Source organism: Sceloporus occidentalis, unplaced genomic scaffold (assembly GCF_023333645.1).
Source record: "Sceloporus occidentalis isolate IW3139 unplaced genomic scaffold, rSceOcc1.0.p SCAF_14, whole genome shotgun sequence".
In the NCBI taxonomy this organism is placed as follows: Eukaryota; Metazoa; Chordata; class Lepidosauria; order Squamata; family Phrynosomatidae; genus Sceloporus; species Sceloporus occidentalis.
In genome coordinates, this window is record NW_028316994.1 from 16,288,826 (window position 1) to 16,305,728 (window position 16,903).

General features: G+C 46.6%; 3 protein-coding genes across 3 annotated transcripts; 2 read left to right on the plus strand and 1 right to left on the minus strand.

Moving 5' to 3' along the window:
• The first annotated feature begins 9,374 nt into the window (after window positions 1-9,374).
• Window positions 9,375-10,202, plus strand: LOC149304267 (histone H2A type 2-C). The gene has a single exon (XM_089479761.1). It carries the CDS (start codon window positions 9,375-9,377, stop codon window positions 9,762-9,764), a length of 390 nt encoding a protein of 129 aa, XP_089335887.1. The 3' UTR covers window positions 9,765-10,202.
• Window positions 10,203-11,140: 938 nt separating this feature from the next.
• Window positions 11,141-11,452, plus strand: LOC149304268 (histone H4). Its single transcript, XM_089479716.1, has one exon. It carries the CDS (start codon window positions 11,141-11,143, stop codon window positions 11,450-11,452), a length of 312 nt encoding a protein of 103 aa, XP_089335842.1.
• Window positions 11,453-14,337: 2,885 nt separating this feature from the next.
• LOC149304269 (histone H2A type 2-C) lies at window positions 14,338-16,890 on the minus strand. The gene has a single exon (XM_089480122.1). The coding sequence runs from the start codon at window positions 16,845-16,847 to the stop codon at window positions 16,458-16,460; it is 390 nt and encodes a 129-aa protein (XP_089336248.1). The 5' UTR covers window positions 16,848-16,890; the 3' UTR covers window positions 14,338-16,457.
• Window positions 16,891-16,903: the final 13 nt, after the last annotated feature.

A 16,903-nucleotide genomic window follows, 5' to 3' on the forward strand; every position in this document is an offset into this window, starting at 1 on the left:
CTTTGGCCACATCATAAGAAGGCACCACTCACTGGAAAAGACAATAAAGCTAGGAAAGGTAGTGGGAAGTAGAAAGAGAGGAAGGCTGCATGCTGGATGGATGGACCCTATTAAGGTCATGAGCATGGATTTGCAGGACCTGGGCAGAGCAGTGGAGGACATGAGCTGAGATTGACTCAAGGCTGGTTAGCAACAACAGGTCCTTGCAGCAGAGGGCCAGGGATTCTGCAGTTTATGCAGAAAATATGATGAGGGAGGCCTCAAATGCAGACTTATCAGTCACCTTTCCCCGGGTTTAAGGTCTTCTTCTGACCAGTAGCATAGTGGCATCTGTGCAAACAGGGCCAAAGCTCCAGGCCTTCTCCTTTTGCTTTCTCCTTGGCCCTGTCCTTCCTTTCTTTTTTTGATGAGGAGGGTCTCATTTGCCACCCTCCTTGGGCTCTTCTTTCTGACTGAGTTGCAATCTTTGCACTACCAGTGGCAGCAGCAATAAAGTTAATGGGTTTTCCCAGCAACAGTGTTTACAGTTGTCCATGCTGTATTCTGTGGTGGTTTGGTCTTGGGTGAGCAACCCAGACCCATTAGCTTTACAAAAGACCTTCTCCAAATGAATAAACATTTTTAGAACATCTATCTATCTATCTATCTATCTATCTGGCAGGGGTTTGGACTGGATAGCCCTTGTGGTCTCTTCCAACTCTATGATTCTATCTATCTATCTATCTATCTATCTATCTATCTATCTGAACACAATTTTTGGTAGAATTCACATAGTTGTGTTAGTCTGGAAAATCAGGATGCAAAGGGAGAGAGAAGTTGGTAGCATGCACTTTCCTAGACTTGAGTCTTGCTTCTTCAGAGGCTTCCAACTTCATTCAGTTGGCTACATCCGCACTGCAGAAGTAATCCAGTTTCACACCACTTTAACTGCCATGGCTGAATGTTATGGAATTCTGGGAACTGTAGTTTATTGTGGTGCCAGAGCTCTCTGACAGAGAAGGCTAAATGTCTCATCAAACTACGGTTCCCAAAATTCCATAGCATTTAACTACACTAGTCAAAGTAGTGTCAGACTAGATCATTTCTGTGATGCAAATGCAGCCTTAGTCTCAAAGGTGCTGCAACATCTCTTTGCATACAATTTTTTGAGAGGAGGTCAGTTATAGAGATTGTCATGATAACAGCCTGCCCTTTGAAATGTATCACTACACCAGTGGATGGGACTACAACTCCTGTCATTCCAGTTAGCACACCTCCAACAGACAAAGATGTCCAGGGAGCACCAGAGAAACAGGCTTGAGGCAACCGCCTCACATCAGGAGTGACCCTGATTCCCAGTTCCAGTTTCTAGTCTCCTCTTGGATCTTGAAACCCACTGTGTGATGTTGGGCCAGTTCCATCCACCTGGCCTACCTCACAAGGTTGTTGTTAGGAGGAAGCGAGGACAAGGAGAGCCACCTACAGTGCTTTGACCTCTTTGGAGGAAAGCAGGGAGAAGACCCTGAAATGGGATTTCCAGGCTTCCATCCACCTTCCTAAGGGAGGCTAGACCGGTTTCTGTACTCCTTTTGGATGCTGGTTTATGACATGCTGGTTTGTGACGATAATGATGATGATGGGGTGATGGTGGTGATGATGATTTCATTTTTATGCCACCTTTCTCCCAGAAAGGAGCCCAAGGCGACTCACAATATAAAGACACTTTAGAAACTTTGCAACAAAAATTAAAGAAAAACCCCAGAATAATCCAGCTAAAACAGTATATAATCAACCTTTAAAACATACCACAGTTAAAAACATAACTAAAACACGCACCTGATATAATAGCCACCCTGTCGTGATATTAAAAAGCCTTGATTTTAAAAAAAGAATTGTCGCTTCTGAAGTTACACTTATTTGGGTTGCGACTCCAAATCCGAAAGAGTAACTTCTCTGAGATGTGATACTGAAAACCTGTAACTTCATATGTCGTTCAAGCACCTTTCAGTCTTAACCCATTTCCCTCTTCAAGATTAAATTGCAGCTGGTTCAGGCAGCCTCAGAGTTTGATCCAAAAAGTCTTTTATTAAAGGATGGCTCAGATTACAATCGCATAAAGAAAACAGCAGTCAAATACAATATCCCCCCGGCCCCCGCTGCACAGCTGCAAAATATATAATGCAAACGTAAAATACTTCAGTTCTTTCCTGTGTGAGGTATAAGTTTTCTCAGTTGTTAGTCTTCTTCTCTGCAGCTCCTTGCAAGGACTGCAAAAGGATGCTAAGAATAGTTATAGCAAAACTTACAACAGGAAAAGCAATTAAACACTTTGAAATGACAAGGTCCGCAAAGCAGCAAAGCAGTAGCCCTTAGAAGCAGATTTTAAAAAGCATAGGGATTTTCAAGTTTTTTTAGAGAAAAAAGATGTTGGATTTTGGATTTTTTAAATGGAGAATGAAAAATACAGGAATTGTGGATTTCTTAATAAAAAAAACTAACAGACATAGGGATTTTGATTGAATTTTTTGAAGTCCAAGCCATAAGAATGGTCCTTTTTTTAAAAGTAAAGGATGTAAAGATTTTGGGCGTTTTCTAAGTAAAAGATGTAGGAATTTGGGGGTTTTAAAATAAAATTTGTAGTTGTTTTTTTAAAAGAGAAGGCACAGGGATTTTAAAGAAGGAGAAGATGGGGGTTTTGCAAATTATTTTAAAAAGTGAAGCATAGTTAGTTTAGATATTTTTTTAAAGTAAAATATAGCAATTTTGATTTTTTGAAAAGTATGTCATAGATATTTGAGATTTTTTTTAAAGGAAAAGGAATTGGGGATTATTAACATTTTTATTTTTAAGTAGAAGACATAAGGATTTGGGATTTATTTTTTAAAAGTTCATACTTTTTAAAAGTATATAAAAGTTCATACTTGAACACCTCAGCTGGAATCCCATTGAACAACTCAGTAGAATGGGAATTCAGCACACAGGTAAATCCCATTGACTCTATGGGTCTACTTTAGGTGGGTCTACTTTAGCAACAGAAATCAGATCCTCCAAAACAATTTGATTTACAGACACAATCTGTAGAACCACCAGAACCACTTGAATTACCTCCCTGTTGACTTTCCTTCCCAGATTTGATTCAAGGGGTCTTCTCCACTTTGGACAAACCAGCCATGACACCAAGCCACAATTACTTTTGTCTGTCTAGAGTGGAAGGGGAAACCACAAAGCTTTACAAAGGTGATTGGACTGCAATTCCCAGCAGCCCTGGTCAGCATAGCACAATGATGGTGAATGCTGGGAGTTGCAGTCCAAACAAAACATCTGGAAGGGCTCAGGATTCTCACCTCTGGCCTAAAATGTGCTGCTGGACTCATTGCATGAGAATGACATGCCCATCCACAAGTTCTAAAATTACAAGAGAGAGATAAATGTCTCACTCCATCTTCTCCACATCCTGCATGACTCCACCAGCCTTTCTGGTGGATGCTCCCAATCACTGTCCCCCCCCCCCCACCCTACCATCTCAGCTTCCCATTCTGCCTGATTAAAACTCCCATCATCCCCAGCCATTGTAACCTTTGTGGCCCCACCATGAGAAGAAGGCTGGATTAAAAAACCCAAAGTCTTCAGCCCAGGGCTGGGTAAACACCAACCTACAGGCCATGGGTGGGCCACCAAGGCAAAACGTGTGCTGTCTTCCCTTGCATGCCTAGACCCAAACTTTAGCCCTAATTGACCACAACTTTAGCTCTAGGCCCAAACTTTAGCCTTCCCGCTCCTAACTGATGGAAGTTGCACTCCAGTTGTTCTGGAAGAGACCAGGTTGATGGCTATCCTAGGCAGTCAGGGTCTCCGCAAGCAAGGAAAGAAGTTACATCTTGCAATGACCACTTCTCTTGGTCTCAGGGCATCTTCTAGAAAAGTATGCCTGCAACCATGGTCTCCATCGGACATGATTGAGGCATTGTAAATGGACATGATCTTCCATACCTTCGTCAGGATTGTCTGGTCTCGACTGGCTTCAATGGCAGCGGGGTGGTAAATCTACTCTGGGTTTTAGCCCAAACTTTAGTGACATCCAAGGTGCTGTGCTAACTGAGGGGAGGATAAGGGGTTCAGTGCTTTTCCTTTAAAGTTTGGAATAAAACCTAGGTGGACTTAGGGCATGGAAGCCACCAGGTGCCAAGGATTGGCTTCCATATCATGGCACAAGGCACATTCGAGGTCAGGATTGTACCTGCAAAGTTTGTCTTTCTTGCCATAGAGGAGGTAGGTAGTAAAAATGGCCAGATAGAAAGGTTTCACCAGGACAGCCAGATCAATAGCAGCTTCCATGGTGTTTCCAGAATTCATTGGAGGTCACTACAATCCATCAAGCAGGGAACACAATTTGCCGATCAGCGTCACCTTTGGACGCACCTCAGGCCTCGCCAACATAACTGTTCCGGATGGCTTCCTTAAGAGCCTTCTCCAGTCTTCGGTTCCGTGCTGTATACAGCTTGCCTTCCAACTCCACATCAAACCATCCTCTGTGGTCGAAGTACCAGAAGCAATCTACAAACTTTCCCGTGTGCCACGTGGCATTCCTGACACGGCACCAGAGGTTGGCAAAGTCTCCTCCTTCGCAGCCAAAATTTCCATTCAGGAACATGGCCAGTTCTGCCTCCAAGGGGTCTCGGCCCAATTTCTTCTTCTGGACGGTGATGCCGAGGGAGCTACGTGCCACCTCCTTCACTGTGGCATCTGAACAGTTCAACAGGTAGAAGCCGTGGCAAATCACTGCGACATTAGCCATGTCCTTCAATGGCATGACTCCGTGGCCTCCGGATTCCTTGGGGATCCAAAGCTCTGTGGGGTTCTTGGAGAGATCCAACCATCTCATCATCATATCCGTGATGGTGTACTCGGCTTTCTCGAGGTCCTTCTTCGCAACGGGCAACCTCTTCAAGAGGAAGGAGATTTTGGGCAGGAAGGAGGTCTTGAGTGCATCCATCTTCTGCCAAGGGGTCTGCGGAGACACGTTGATGTCATGAGCTTCTCCCACCACTTTTTGGAAGGCCTCCTTCAAAATCTCCCGAGGTTGGCTGGGCCAAAACAAAGGGATCCCCAGATACTGGAAAGCTTGGTCTCTTTGGAGAAACCTCATGACCTTTCCCTGGATGACAAACTCTGATGAGAGGTGGCCTCTTTGGCTAATGTGAAGAGATTCACACTTCTTGATGTTAAAGCATAGGCCCAGCCAGTCAGCAGCCGCAGACGCCTTGTCCAGCATGCGTTGCAGCCCTTCCCTCTCGCTGGCAATCAATACCAGGTCATCGGCATAAGCCAGTATGTTGACCTTCTGGCCATATAAACTGAAGCCCTCTGGGTCATTGGCGACGTAGCGGATGAGTGGCTCTATGGTCAGGTTGAAAATGATTGGACTCAGCGGACACCCCTCCTTCAATCCCCTCCGGATGGTGATGGCTGGAGTCTCCCCTTCTGCCGTCCGCACAACGGTGGTGCAGCCTTCGTAGAGATCACGGATAAGGCCGAGGAAGTCTTCTGGCATGCCAAATCCCGATAGTGTGTCAAAAACATGCTGGTGCAGGACGGAGCCAAAGGCATAGGTGAAGTCCAGTTTGGCCACCACAATGTCGCACCTCTCACGCCAGACGACATCGAGTACGGACTGCAGGAGGAAATGATGCTCATGCTGGCCGTTATGCAAGGGTATGTAGGCCTTCTGCTGGGGGCTCAGGCCTCCCACTGCCCAGTTGGTGATGCGGCGGGCAAGGCACCGGGCATACATGTTGTAAAGGGTGCTGGAGAGATAAATCGGCCTCCAGTTGCATGGATCGGAGCGATCCCCACTCTTAAAAACAAGAATAGTCGATGTTTCCTTCCAGGCAGAGGGGACCCGACGGAACTGTTTGCATTTGTTCAAGATGGCTGCCAGCACCTGGCACCCCGGGTCGTATTGCTTCAGCAGCCTGAGGGAGATCCTGTTCTTCCCCCTGGCTTTGCTTTGGACTTTCTTGAGATTCTCCTTAACCTCTTTCGGGGTGAAGTCGCGACTCAGCTGCTTGAGGAGGGCAGGGGCATCAATTTTGGGCAACCGAGGCAATCCCTTGGGCCGCGGGGAAGGGACCTCAGGTTCCCTGGCACCCAAGACGTTGGTGAAGTGTCGGTGAACTTCTTCAATGGGTATCTGGCACGGTGGGGAAGGGCCTCTGCGGATCTTCTCTCGCAGAGCTCTGGGTCTGGAGTGGTTGTACAAGTGCTGGAGCTGGCGTTCTTTCTTCGGACGTCTGAATGCAGGAAGAGCGAGTATCCTGGCCCTGGCTGTGGCCCTGGCAGAGGGCACTTTGGCTCCGTCGGAGAGTTGCTTGGTGGCTTTTCGGACTATCGTCTCAAACGCCTCGAAGGTGGTGGCCCCCTGGACCTCTGCGAGCCACCTTTCTTGCCATAGCTGAGGTGCACATCTGTCGTGTGCCATGCCTCCTCTCTATTCCGTGGAAAGGGCAGATGTGGGTTTGGATTGTAGGTCCCAATACAGGTACTGGAGGTCCCAGAACCAGGGTGCCTTCCAACCTGGCCTGCAGGGAACCTCCTTGGGAAGGCTGTTGCAGAAGCAGAAGCTGCAGAGCAAAAGAGTATCCGCCTCACTGCTGAGAAGCCTTCCTCTCTGGCAGCTTTCTGAGTCTGTGATCCTGGGAAATCCCCTTCCAGCAATGGAAGGAAGCGGGGGAGAGGCAACTGGGCCCCCTCAACCACTCCTCTGAGGCTCCAAAGGTTCTTGGCCCTTCCCAAATCCTCCTCCAGGAAGGGGCTCCGGAGCAAGAGAGGCCTTGAAAGGCAACCCAAACAGCCCCCCAAAAATGACTCCTCCAAGGGAAAAACTCAAAAAGCTTCCTTCCCTGATCAAGCAGGAAGAAGTTTTGAACGAACAGGCCACGCCCCCAAGGGCCCTTCGGCCAATGGGAGCGGCCCATGCAAATGAAGGGCGCTCTGTGCAGATGAGAAGCAGCCTGCCTCTTGCTTTGGTTCTTCGATTCAGGATGCATCCGCGCTGCAGGAAATAATCCGGTTTGAGCCCGCTTTAATCGCTGGTGCCACAACAAACTACCATTCCCAAAATTCCATCGCATGGAGCCATGGCAGTTAAAACGGACTCAAAACGGATTATTTCCTGCAGTGTGGGTTCAGCCTCAGATGGGAGAGAGGCCGTTTCCGGTAGTTGGCAAAGGAAACCCTGCAAGGCTTTTTCCTTTGACAGTCAGCATTTCCTTGGTCTCCATTACTGGGTACATCTGCACTACAGGAAATAAACTGGTTTGACACCACTTTAACTGCCATGGCTCCATTTTACAAACTCCTGGGTTTTGCAAAGCACCAGCCCTTTTTGGCAGAGAAGGCTAAAAACCTTGAGAAACTACTAATCCCAGGATTCCATAGGATGGGGCTACAGCACTTAAAGTGATGTCACACTGCTTCTTGACAGAGAAGGCTCAATGCCTCACAAAACTACAGTTCCCAGAATTCCCTAGCATTGAGCCAGGGCAGTTAAAGCTGTCTCAAACTGGATTATTTCTGCAGTGTGTTTTGGACCATCATTGCAGGATTCTCATTGTGTGTTTGCCTCCCAATTAAATGTCAACTTTATGATAACCACCCCATGAATTTCATAGTTTTCTCAGGCCAAGAATACTCAGAGGTGATTTTGCCCGTTTCTTGTTCCGAAATGTAGCCTACAGCAGCTGTATTTGTTGGCGGTTTCCCATCCAAATACTAACCAGGGTTGACCCTGCTTAATTAGCTTTTACTATCAGACAGGATCGGTGTCTTTATGGGATATTGGCCCCATTCTCACCACATAAAAGTTTTCAAAGCAATTTAATAATAATAATAATCTAGATCAAGGGAAGTCATAGTCCCACTCTATTCTGCTCTGGTCAGGCCCCACCTGGAATATCGTGTCCAGTTCTGGGCACCACAATTCAAAAAGGATGTTGAGAAACTGGAGCCATGTGTCCAAAGGAGGGTGACCAAAATGGTGTAGGGTCTGGAAACCATGAAGCCCTATGAGGAACGACTGAGGGAGCTGGGGATGTTTAGCCTGGAGAAGAGAAGGTTAAGAGGGGATAGGAGAGCCCTGTTTAAATATTGAAGGGATGTCACATTGAGGGGGGAGTAAGCTTGTTTTCTGGTGCTCCAGAGAACAGGACCCAATGGAGCAATGGATGCAAGCTCCATGAAGAGATTCCAGCTTAACATTTGGAGGAACTTCCTGACAGTCAGGGCTGTTTGACAGTGGAACAAACTCCTTCCTCGGAGTGTAGTGGAGTCTCCCTCCTATCTTGGAGGTCTTTAAACAGAGCCTGGATGGCCATCTGTCAGGGATGCTTTGATGGAGAGTTCCTGCATGGCAGAATGGGGTTGGACTGGATGGATGGACCCTTAAGGTGTTCTCCATCTCTATGATTCTGACTTGATTGATTGATTCATGGCATCTTCAGTATCCATGGCACTGGAAAATAATATTTAAAAATAGACTCACACATCCCTGGATTTGTTGACCAACCTTTCAGACTGTGGAATGACCTGCCAGAATGGCTGAAAGCACGACTCCATTAAAAACAGTATTAAAGACGTATCTCTTCCGGCAGGCCTACCCAAAACAGTCAGTTTGAAATGTGACTTTTTAATTTGTATATGAACTCTTAGGAGAGTAATTTTAATGATTTTATGTTAATGTATTTTAATTGTGGGGATATGTGTTTTTAAATTGTGTTTTGTATTTTTTTACATGCTATACTCTCCCTCCAGGCTGGAGAAGAGGTGGGAAATAAATAAATAATTTATCATCATATCTTTATTATTGTTGTTATTGTTATTAATACTTATTTATAGAGTGCTGTAGGTTTTACACAGCACTTTGCATGATAAAAATAAAATGGAAATAGAAATCCTGCCAAGATTGAAACATCTCTAAAATAGTATACAATGAAGACAAGAATTATTATTATTATTATTATTATTATTATTATTATTATTATTATATCTTGCCTGCTGTGGAGAGCCAGAAATCTTGCACAGTTCCCTTAATAAAGAGAGGCCACTTAAATATGGGTTTAGAATCAGTGCCCCATAAAAGGGGCCTTTGGCGGCATCTTCAAATTTCCCGCAAATTTTCCCGCCGTCTCCTGATTGGCTAGTCTCCGACTCCACCTTCTGATTGGCTGCCGCTCCGCGTCCGCGTCTCATTGGCAGATGCCTCTCCCGCTCCTCCAATCAGCGTCGTCGCTTTGGATCCGACGGCGCAAATAAAAAGCGGCGGCAGGGACGACAGAGCATCATTCTCTGAGTCGCCGAACTATCTTTGGAGCAAGAAAAGCAGCTGCAGTAGAGCCATTATGTCCGGACGCGGGAAGCAAGGCGGCAAAGCGAGGGCCAAGGCCAAGACTCGCTCCTCGAGGGCCGGGCTGCAGTTCCCGGTGGGCCGCGTGCACCGCCTGCTGCGGAAGGGCAACTACGCGGAGCGGGTCGGGGCCGGGGCGCCGGTGTACATGGCGGCGGTGCTGGAGTACCTGACGGCCGAGATCCTGGAGCTGGCGGGGAACGCCGCCCGGGACAACAAGAAGACCCGCATCATCCCCAGGCATCTGCAGCTGGCCATCCGCAACGACGAGGAGCTCAACAAGCTGCTGGGCAAAGTCACCATCGCCCAGGGAGGGGTGCTGCCCAACATCCAGGCCGTGCTCCTCCCCAAGAAGACCGAGAGCCACAAGGCCAAGGCCAAGTGAGCGGCTCCAGGCAGCCTCCGGGGCTGCGGCCTCTAACGACCCAAAGGCTCTTTTCAGAGCCAACCACAGCCTCCGCAAAGAGCTGGATTCCCTTCCACCCTCCTCCCTTGGTGCAGGCTTTTAATGGGGTGGGTTTTATATGTGATGGCTTTTGGGGTGTTAATTGTTTTATGACGCTGTTTTTGGAATTATTGTGACCCGCCTTGGGTCCCTTTTGGGGAGAAAGACAGGAGTCGAAATTAAATGAGTAAATAAGTCCCACTGAGCAAAGTCCTGAGGCGAATCTATCGGGATCTTCTTGACAAGTTTCTAAAGTAAGTACAATAATAACCAAAATCCACAAAACGGGGACGCTGTTAATGAGTCACTTAAATGCACAAAGCGGCTGCCAGAGATGAGTTTCCTCAAAGAGTTTGCCTTTCCCTTTTTCTGAAATCGGATGACAACTTCCAGAGGAACAGGTTTTATGCCTGGAAGGAATTGTGGTTGTTCTTGTGTGCATTTATTTCTGACTTACGGCAACCCTGTCCTGGGGTTTTCTTGGCAAGATTTGTTCAGAGAAGTCTGGTCATAGCCTTCCCCTGAGGCTGAGAAAGTGTGACTTGCCCAAGGTCTCCCAGTGGCTTTCCATGGCTGTGCTGGGATTTGAACCCTGGTCTCTAGAGTCGTAATCCAATGCTCAAACCACTAACCACGCTGGCCCTTGACAGAAGTACAGTATACGATTCGTGAGTAGTGGTGTTGGCCCTATAGCAAAGAACACTAATATCCCAAATCCACAGAACAGGGCTACTTCTTTGAAAACTATGCAGAGGGTCCTTGTACTGTTTGTCTGAGCCTCCGGTTGTTAGGGCCATCCCTGGATACTCCTTGCCTAAGGAATCTATGAAATTAATGGGAGATAGCGTGGTGGAGTGGTTTGAGCGTTGGATTAAGACTAAAGACCAGGGTTTGATTCCCTGCGAAAACCCACTAGGCAAGTCACACTCTCTCAGCCTCAGAGGATGGCAATAACAAACCTCCTCTAAAGAAATCTTGCCAAGAAAACCCAGTGATAGTTCGCCTTAAGGTCCCCAGAAGTCGGAAAGGCCATAAAAGCACACACCGCGCACAGAGAAACCTGGGCAGACAAAGGGCTTGAAGGCGCACGGACCTGGCTCGATATTTTTTCAAATAAAAGGCGCGCTAAATCTGATTGGTCAGAAGAACAGCCTATGGCATGATAGGCTTGGGAAAGTGGGTGGCGCTTACGGAGATACGACTGAAGATGCTGCTCAGGTTTCCCTCTGGTCCGCAAGTTAGGTATAAAATTAGCGGCGCCTTATCCTTTTCTTCGTTTCGTTTTTGGGAGAGGCTTTGAGCATTTGCTTGTAGTAATGTCTGGACGCGGGAAAGGAGGTAAAGGCCTGGGGAAAGGGGGCGCCAAGCGGCACCGGAAGGTCCTCCGGGACAACATCCAGGGCATTACTAAGCCCGCCATTCGCCGCTTGGCTCGCCGCGGAGGAGTGAAGCGGATCTCGGGGCTGATTTATGAAGAGACCCGTGGAGTCCTGAAGGTGTTTTTGGAGAACGTGATTCGCGATGCTGTGACTTACACTGAACACGCCAAAAGAAAGACCGTCACCGCCATGGATGTGGTCTATGCCTTGAAGCGCCAGGGAAGGACCCTCTACGGCTTCGGAGGCTAGATGGTCAACATTAAATTAAATTCAAAAAGGCCCTTTTAAGGGCCACCCACATTTTCCTTTAAAAGAGCTGTGACCTCAACCTTGCATAGATTGAAGCTTTGCGTAGTAATGAAGTGCTTAGAATAGTACAGAAGGAGCAAAGATGCCTACAAGAGTGGCTTATAAAATTCCCCTCATGGTTTCCATAGGGGCAGCTAGCCTTGCTAACGAACCCAGTCAGTATCTGCGCTGCTGGAATAATGCAGCTCTGACTCTAATTCTGGGTAATTTATAATCAAATGTAATTATAAATCTTCCCCCTCTTAAACTGTATGAAAGAATTGGTCAGATTGGTTTTATTGTGCAGCACTGGGATACGTAACTAAAAACACTCTAAGGATGTCACACGAGGGACCAAAAGTGCATTAGAAATCCAGTTTGAGGCCGCTTTAACTGCCCCGGCTCAGTGCTAGGGAATCCTGGGAATTGTAGTCCATTGTGGCACCAGAGCAGCTAGTTAGGACATGGGTCCCTCTGCCTAGGAGGCATCTATTATTATTATTATTATTATTATTATTATTATTATTTCCCACACTTTTCTGGGACTCAGAGCAACTTACAATATTTTTTTAAAACAATACAATTAAAAGCACACAAAAAGGTACACTATTTCTATATAACGTAGAAATAATGTCGTTTGACACCAGAGGAAGTTAAACATCTCACAAAACTACAGTTCCCAGAATTCCCTAGCACTGATCCAGAACAAGACAGTTAAAGCGGTCTCAAACTGTATTATTTCTGCCGTGTGTCTTAGGCCCTAGTGTGGCATCCTTATAAAAAAGCGGTTTTTAGTTAAGTATTGCAGTGCTCTACAATAAAACCAGTCTAATTCTTTCATATAATTTGTGTGTGTGTGTGTGTGTGTGTATATATATATATATATATATATATATATAAATGAATGAAGCTGTTAATAGCAAAAAATATAGAGAGAGTTAGTTATATTGGTTTAGACTTCAGGACTGTATATAAACACTTGCAGCTCAATGTTAAACCCTCCTCCGCCAAATTGTTGTTGTTTCTGTGCAACCTTGAAACTTGCATCCACACTGGAGAAATAACCCAGTTTGGCACGGCTTTAACACTTTCTGGCTCAGGGCTATGGAATTCTGGGAGTTGGAGTCTGTTGTGGGCCCAGAGCTCTCTGAAAGAGGCGGCTAAATAATGTCTCACCAAAACTACAGTTCCCAGGATTCCCTAGCACTGAGCCAGGGCAGTTAAAGCAGTCTCAGACTGGAGTATTTCTGCAGTGTGTTCTGGACCTTACTGACTCTACAGACGGACACAGCAATTGTAATGACATCCAAACAATGATACCTTTATGGGGCCAACCAAAATGCACAATTGCATGTTGCAAGCTTTCGGAGTCACACCGGCTTCTTCTTCTTCTTCTTCTTCTTCTTCTTCATCAGGCAAACAGGAGAAAAAGAAACGGAAGATGTTAGTCCTGCATTTTGCTGCTTCTGGTCTTAGTCCAGATGATAGAGAGGGCTATCTTCAGGCTGGCATCTCCCTCTTTAGCCTTGCAGTCACTGGGAGATTATCAAAGTCAAGGAAATTTAATAAATAATAATAATAAAAGCAATATTTATTTTATTAATGTCCATTTGCAACTCAGAGAAGATGTTTCCTTGGGGTCCAGCATGTCTCCTTCCTTTGTGAAGGAGCCGCAGGCTTCTATATAGGTAGGGAAGACTGAATTGCTGAAGAAGTCTTCATGTTTTTGCATCAGTAAAACTTCAGGCAAAACATGCCAGTCCAGTCCCAATATTAGGAAAACACTGCTTTACTCAGGCAAGGTCCCAGTGCGCTGGCTCCCTTTTTAAAATGTCCCTGTGACGCCTAAAATGCAGTATCTTGAAATCCAAATAACATCCAAGGGTTGCCTAGATTGTCTTTGACTTCTACTGAATTAAGCATGGAGAGATCTTGCAGCACCTTTGAGACTCACTGAAAGAAAGACGTTGGCAGCAGGAGCTTCCGTATTAGACTTGTGTCTACTTCCTCAGATGCATTGAGTGGAGTGGAAGCCAAGGACAGGCGCAGATGTCTTTTTCCCCTGGCTTCCACTCCACCAAAAGCACCTGAAGAAGTGGATTTAAGTCTAGGAAAGCTCCTGCTGCCAACCTCTTTCCTTCAGTGAGTTTCAAAGGTGCTGCAAGATCTCTCCCCAGACTGATAGAGAAAACTCAGTTTGTGGCGGCTTTGTGCTTTTCGGTTGAATGAACAGTATCCGCATTTTGTGGATTTGGGGCTTTGTTGTCCCTCTCTTTAGCAAGGCCTCCCCAGAATTCATCGACACGCTCCCCATACAGAATATTCTCTATAGCCATCTCTTTCTGTTGTCTGACTGTTGATTGTCTTTATATGAGATTGTTATTTTATTGTTATAAGGGGTTTTAAGTGTTTTGTGGGTGGGAGAGGAAATGGGTTTATTTCATACTGTTTGTATTTTTACTTTTATTGTGTGCTGCCGCCTCCATCCCAATGGAGAGGGAGATATAGATAAAATATCATCATTGCCATCCTCATCTTGCCAAGAAAACTCTGAAGGGTTTGCCTTTGCCTCAGGATCACCATAAATTGGAAATGCCTTGAAGGCGGCACAGAAGGCAACACAACTCAGTGGGGCTTCATCTTAATACATAAATAATACACCATAAATCAATACATTTATTATACAATATTATGATTTATTTGGAATTGTAATATTTTATAAAATTTATTCATAATTTTATATAATAATAATAATAATAATAATAATAATAATAATATTTATTTCCCGCTCTTATCCCATGAACTGGGACTCAGAGCGGTTTCACACCATTAAAAAACAAACAAACTACAATTAAAAACATTTAATAAATAAATGAATGAATGACGTACATTAAAAAGAATTTCTAAACTGGTCCAACATCCCAGTCTGTCCTTATAGCAATTCCTTCAAGGCCTGTGTGAACAGGTAGGTCTTCACCTGCCGCCGGAAGGCCATCAAGGAGGGAGCCGTCCTGATCTCTTCCCTGGGAGATCAGGGAGTCCCAGAGCCTAGGAAGGGCAGCCACCAAGAAGGCCCTCCTTTGTGATGATGTTGGGACAGAGAGAAGGGCTTCTGCAGAGGATCTCAGAGTCCAGGCTGGTTCATGCCAGGAGAAACGGTCTGCCAAATAGTGTGGACCGGAGCCATGGAGGGCTTTGTAGGTAATAACCAGGACCTGGAATTGTGCCCGGAAACAGACTGGCAGCCAATGAAGCTGTTTCAACAGGGGCCTTGTATGGTCTCTGTAATCTGCCCCGTTAGCAGCCTGGCAGTGGCTCTTTGAACCAGCTGAATTTTCCAAACACTTTTCAAAGGCAGCCCCATGTAGAGCCCCTTACAGCAGTCCAAACGGGATGTAAGCAAGGCATGCACCACTGTGGCCAAATCTGGCTCCTCCAGGAATAAATTAATACATAAATCCATGAGGGTTGGGGGGAATCAGTGAAGTCAGGAAAGCATTACGTGTCTTGGCTCAGTGCTAGGGAATTCTGGGAACTGTAGTTCTGTGAGACACAGCCTTCTCTGTCAAAGAGCTCTGGTGCCACAACAAACTACAATTCCCAAGATTCCCTAGCACTGATCCAGGGCAGTTAAAGTGGTCTCAAACTGGATTATTTCTGCAGTGTTTTGGATGTTATGATCTGGTTTGATGCCGCTTTAACTGCCATGGCTCCATGCTTGAGAATTCTGGGAATCGACTTTGGATTGAGTGTTGGACTCTGGAGACCTGGGTTCAAATCCCAGGATGGCCATGAGCTTCAAAGAGAGTAGAGAATGGAATAGAATCACAGAACTGTTACTTTTTCACAGATATTCACTAGTCAGTTTGGAACTGTGACTGGCTTGAAGGCCAAACTGTGATTCTCAGTGACTGTGATTCATTGTTACTGAGCTCCAAACTGTGATTGTCACAGAACTGCTACTTTTTCAGTGACTGTGGCTGCATCCACACTGCAGAAATAATCCAGTTTGGCACCACTTTAAATGCCATGGCTCAGTGCTATGGAATTCTGGAAACTGTAGTTTTGTGAGTGAGACATTAGTCTTCCCTGTCAACAAGCTCTGGTGCCACAACAAACTACAAATCCCAGGAATCCGTGGGATGGAGCCATGGCACTGAAAGTGATTGAAACTGGATTATTTCTGCAGTGTGGATGCAGCCACACATTCTGCTCTTGAGCTCCAAACTGTGATTTTCACAGAACTGCTACTTTTTCAGTGACTGTGATCATTCTGTTACTGAGCTCCAACATAGTGTACAGATCACAGAAATCACAGAAAATCAGTTTTGAATCACAGGTATTTTAAAATCAGAGTAAGAGTTTTCACTGATATCTGTAAATCAGTTATTCCATTCTCTGAAAGAGAGGGAAACTCTTTGGGCCTTTCGGTTGACCCTTGAACAACAGTTATCCCCATTCTGTGGATAGTGGATGTTATTGCACTACTTTAGAAACTTGTCAAGACAAATGCCTTGACGGGGAGTTCCTGCACGGCGGAAGGGGCTGGATCAGGGCCCTTCTGGGTCTCTCCCAGCTCCATGAAAGTCCCAGGTTTGCCTCAGGCTGACCGTGAACCAGAAACGACCTGAAGGCAAACGACGCAAACTTTGCTCAGTGGGGCTTATTAATGTTACTTATTTCCTATCCCGCCTTTCTCCTGGAAGGGACCCAAGGCGCCTTGCAAGAACAATCCTAAAAGACCGCAGTGCCATAAGACAATTATAATGCCAACTAAAATCAATATAAGATACCAGCATGGAGACCCCCAAATCCCACCCCAGGTTTAGGCGTCAAAAGCCTGCCTGAAGAAGCGTAAAGGGAGGAGGGTGGAAGGGAAGCCAGCTCTTTGCGGAGGCTGTGGTTGGCTCTGAAAAGAGCCTTTGGGTCGTTAGAGGCCGCAGCCCCGGAGGCTGCCTGGAGCCGCTCACTTGGCCTTGGCCTTGTGGCTCTCGGTCTTCTTGGGGAGGAGCACGGCCTGGATGTTGGGCAGCACCCCTCCCTGGGCGATGGTGACTTTGCCCAGCAGCTTGTTGAGCTCCTCGTCGTTGCGGATGGCCAGCTGCAGATGCCTGGGGATGATGCGGGTCTTCTTGTTGTCCCGGGCGGCGTTCCCCGCCAGCTCCAGGATCTCGGCCGTCAGGTACTCCAGCACCGCCGCCATGTACACCGGCGCCCCGGCCCCGACCCGCTCCGCGTAGTTGCCCTTCCGCAGCAGGCGGTGCACGCGGCCCACCGGGAACTGCAGCCCGGCCCTCGAGGAGCGAGTCTTGGCCTTGGCCCTCGCTTTGCCGCCTTGCTTCCCGCGTCCGGACATAATGGCCCCACAAACTCTCTGACTCGAAACTCACTCGAAGAGAAACTGCGAACGCT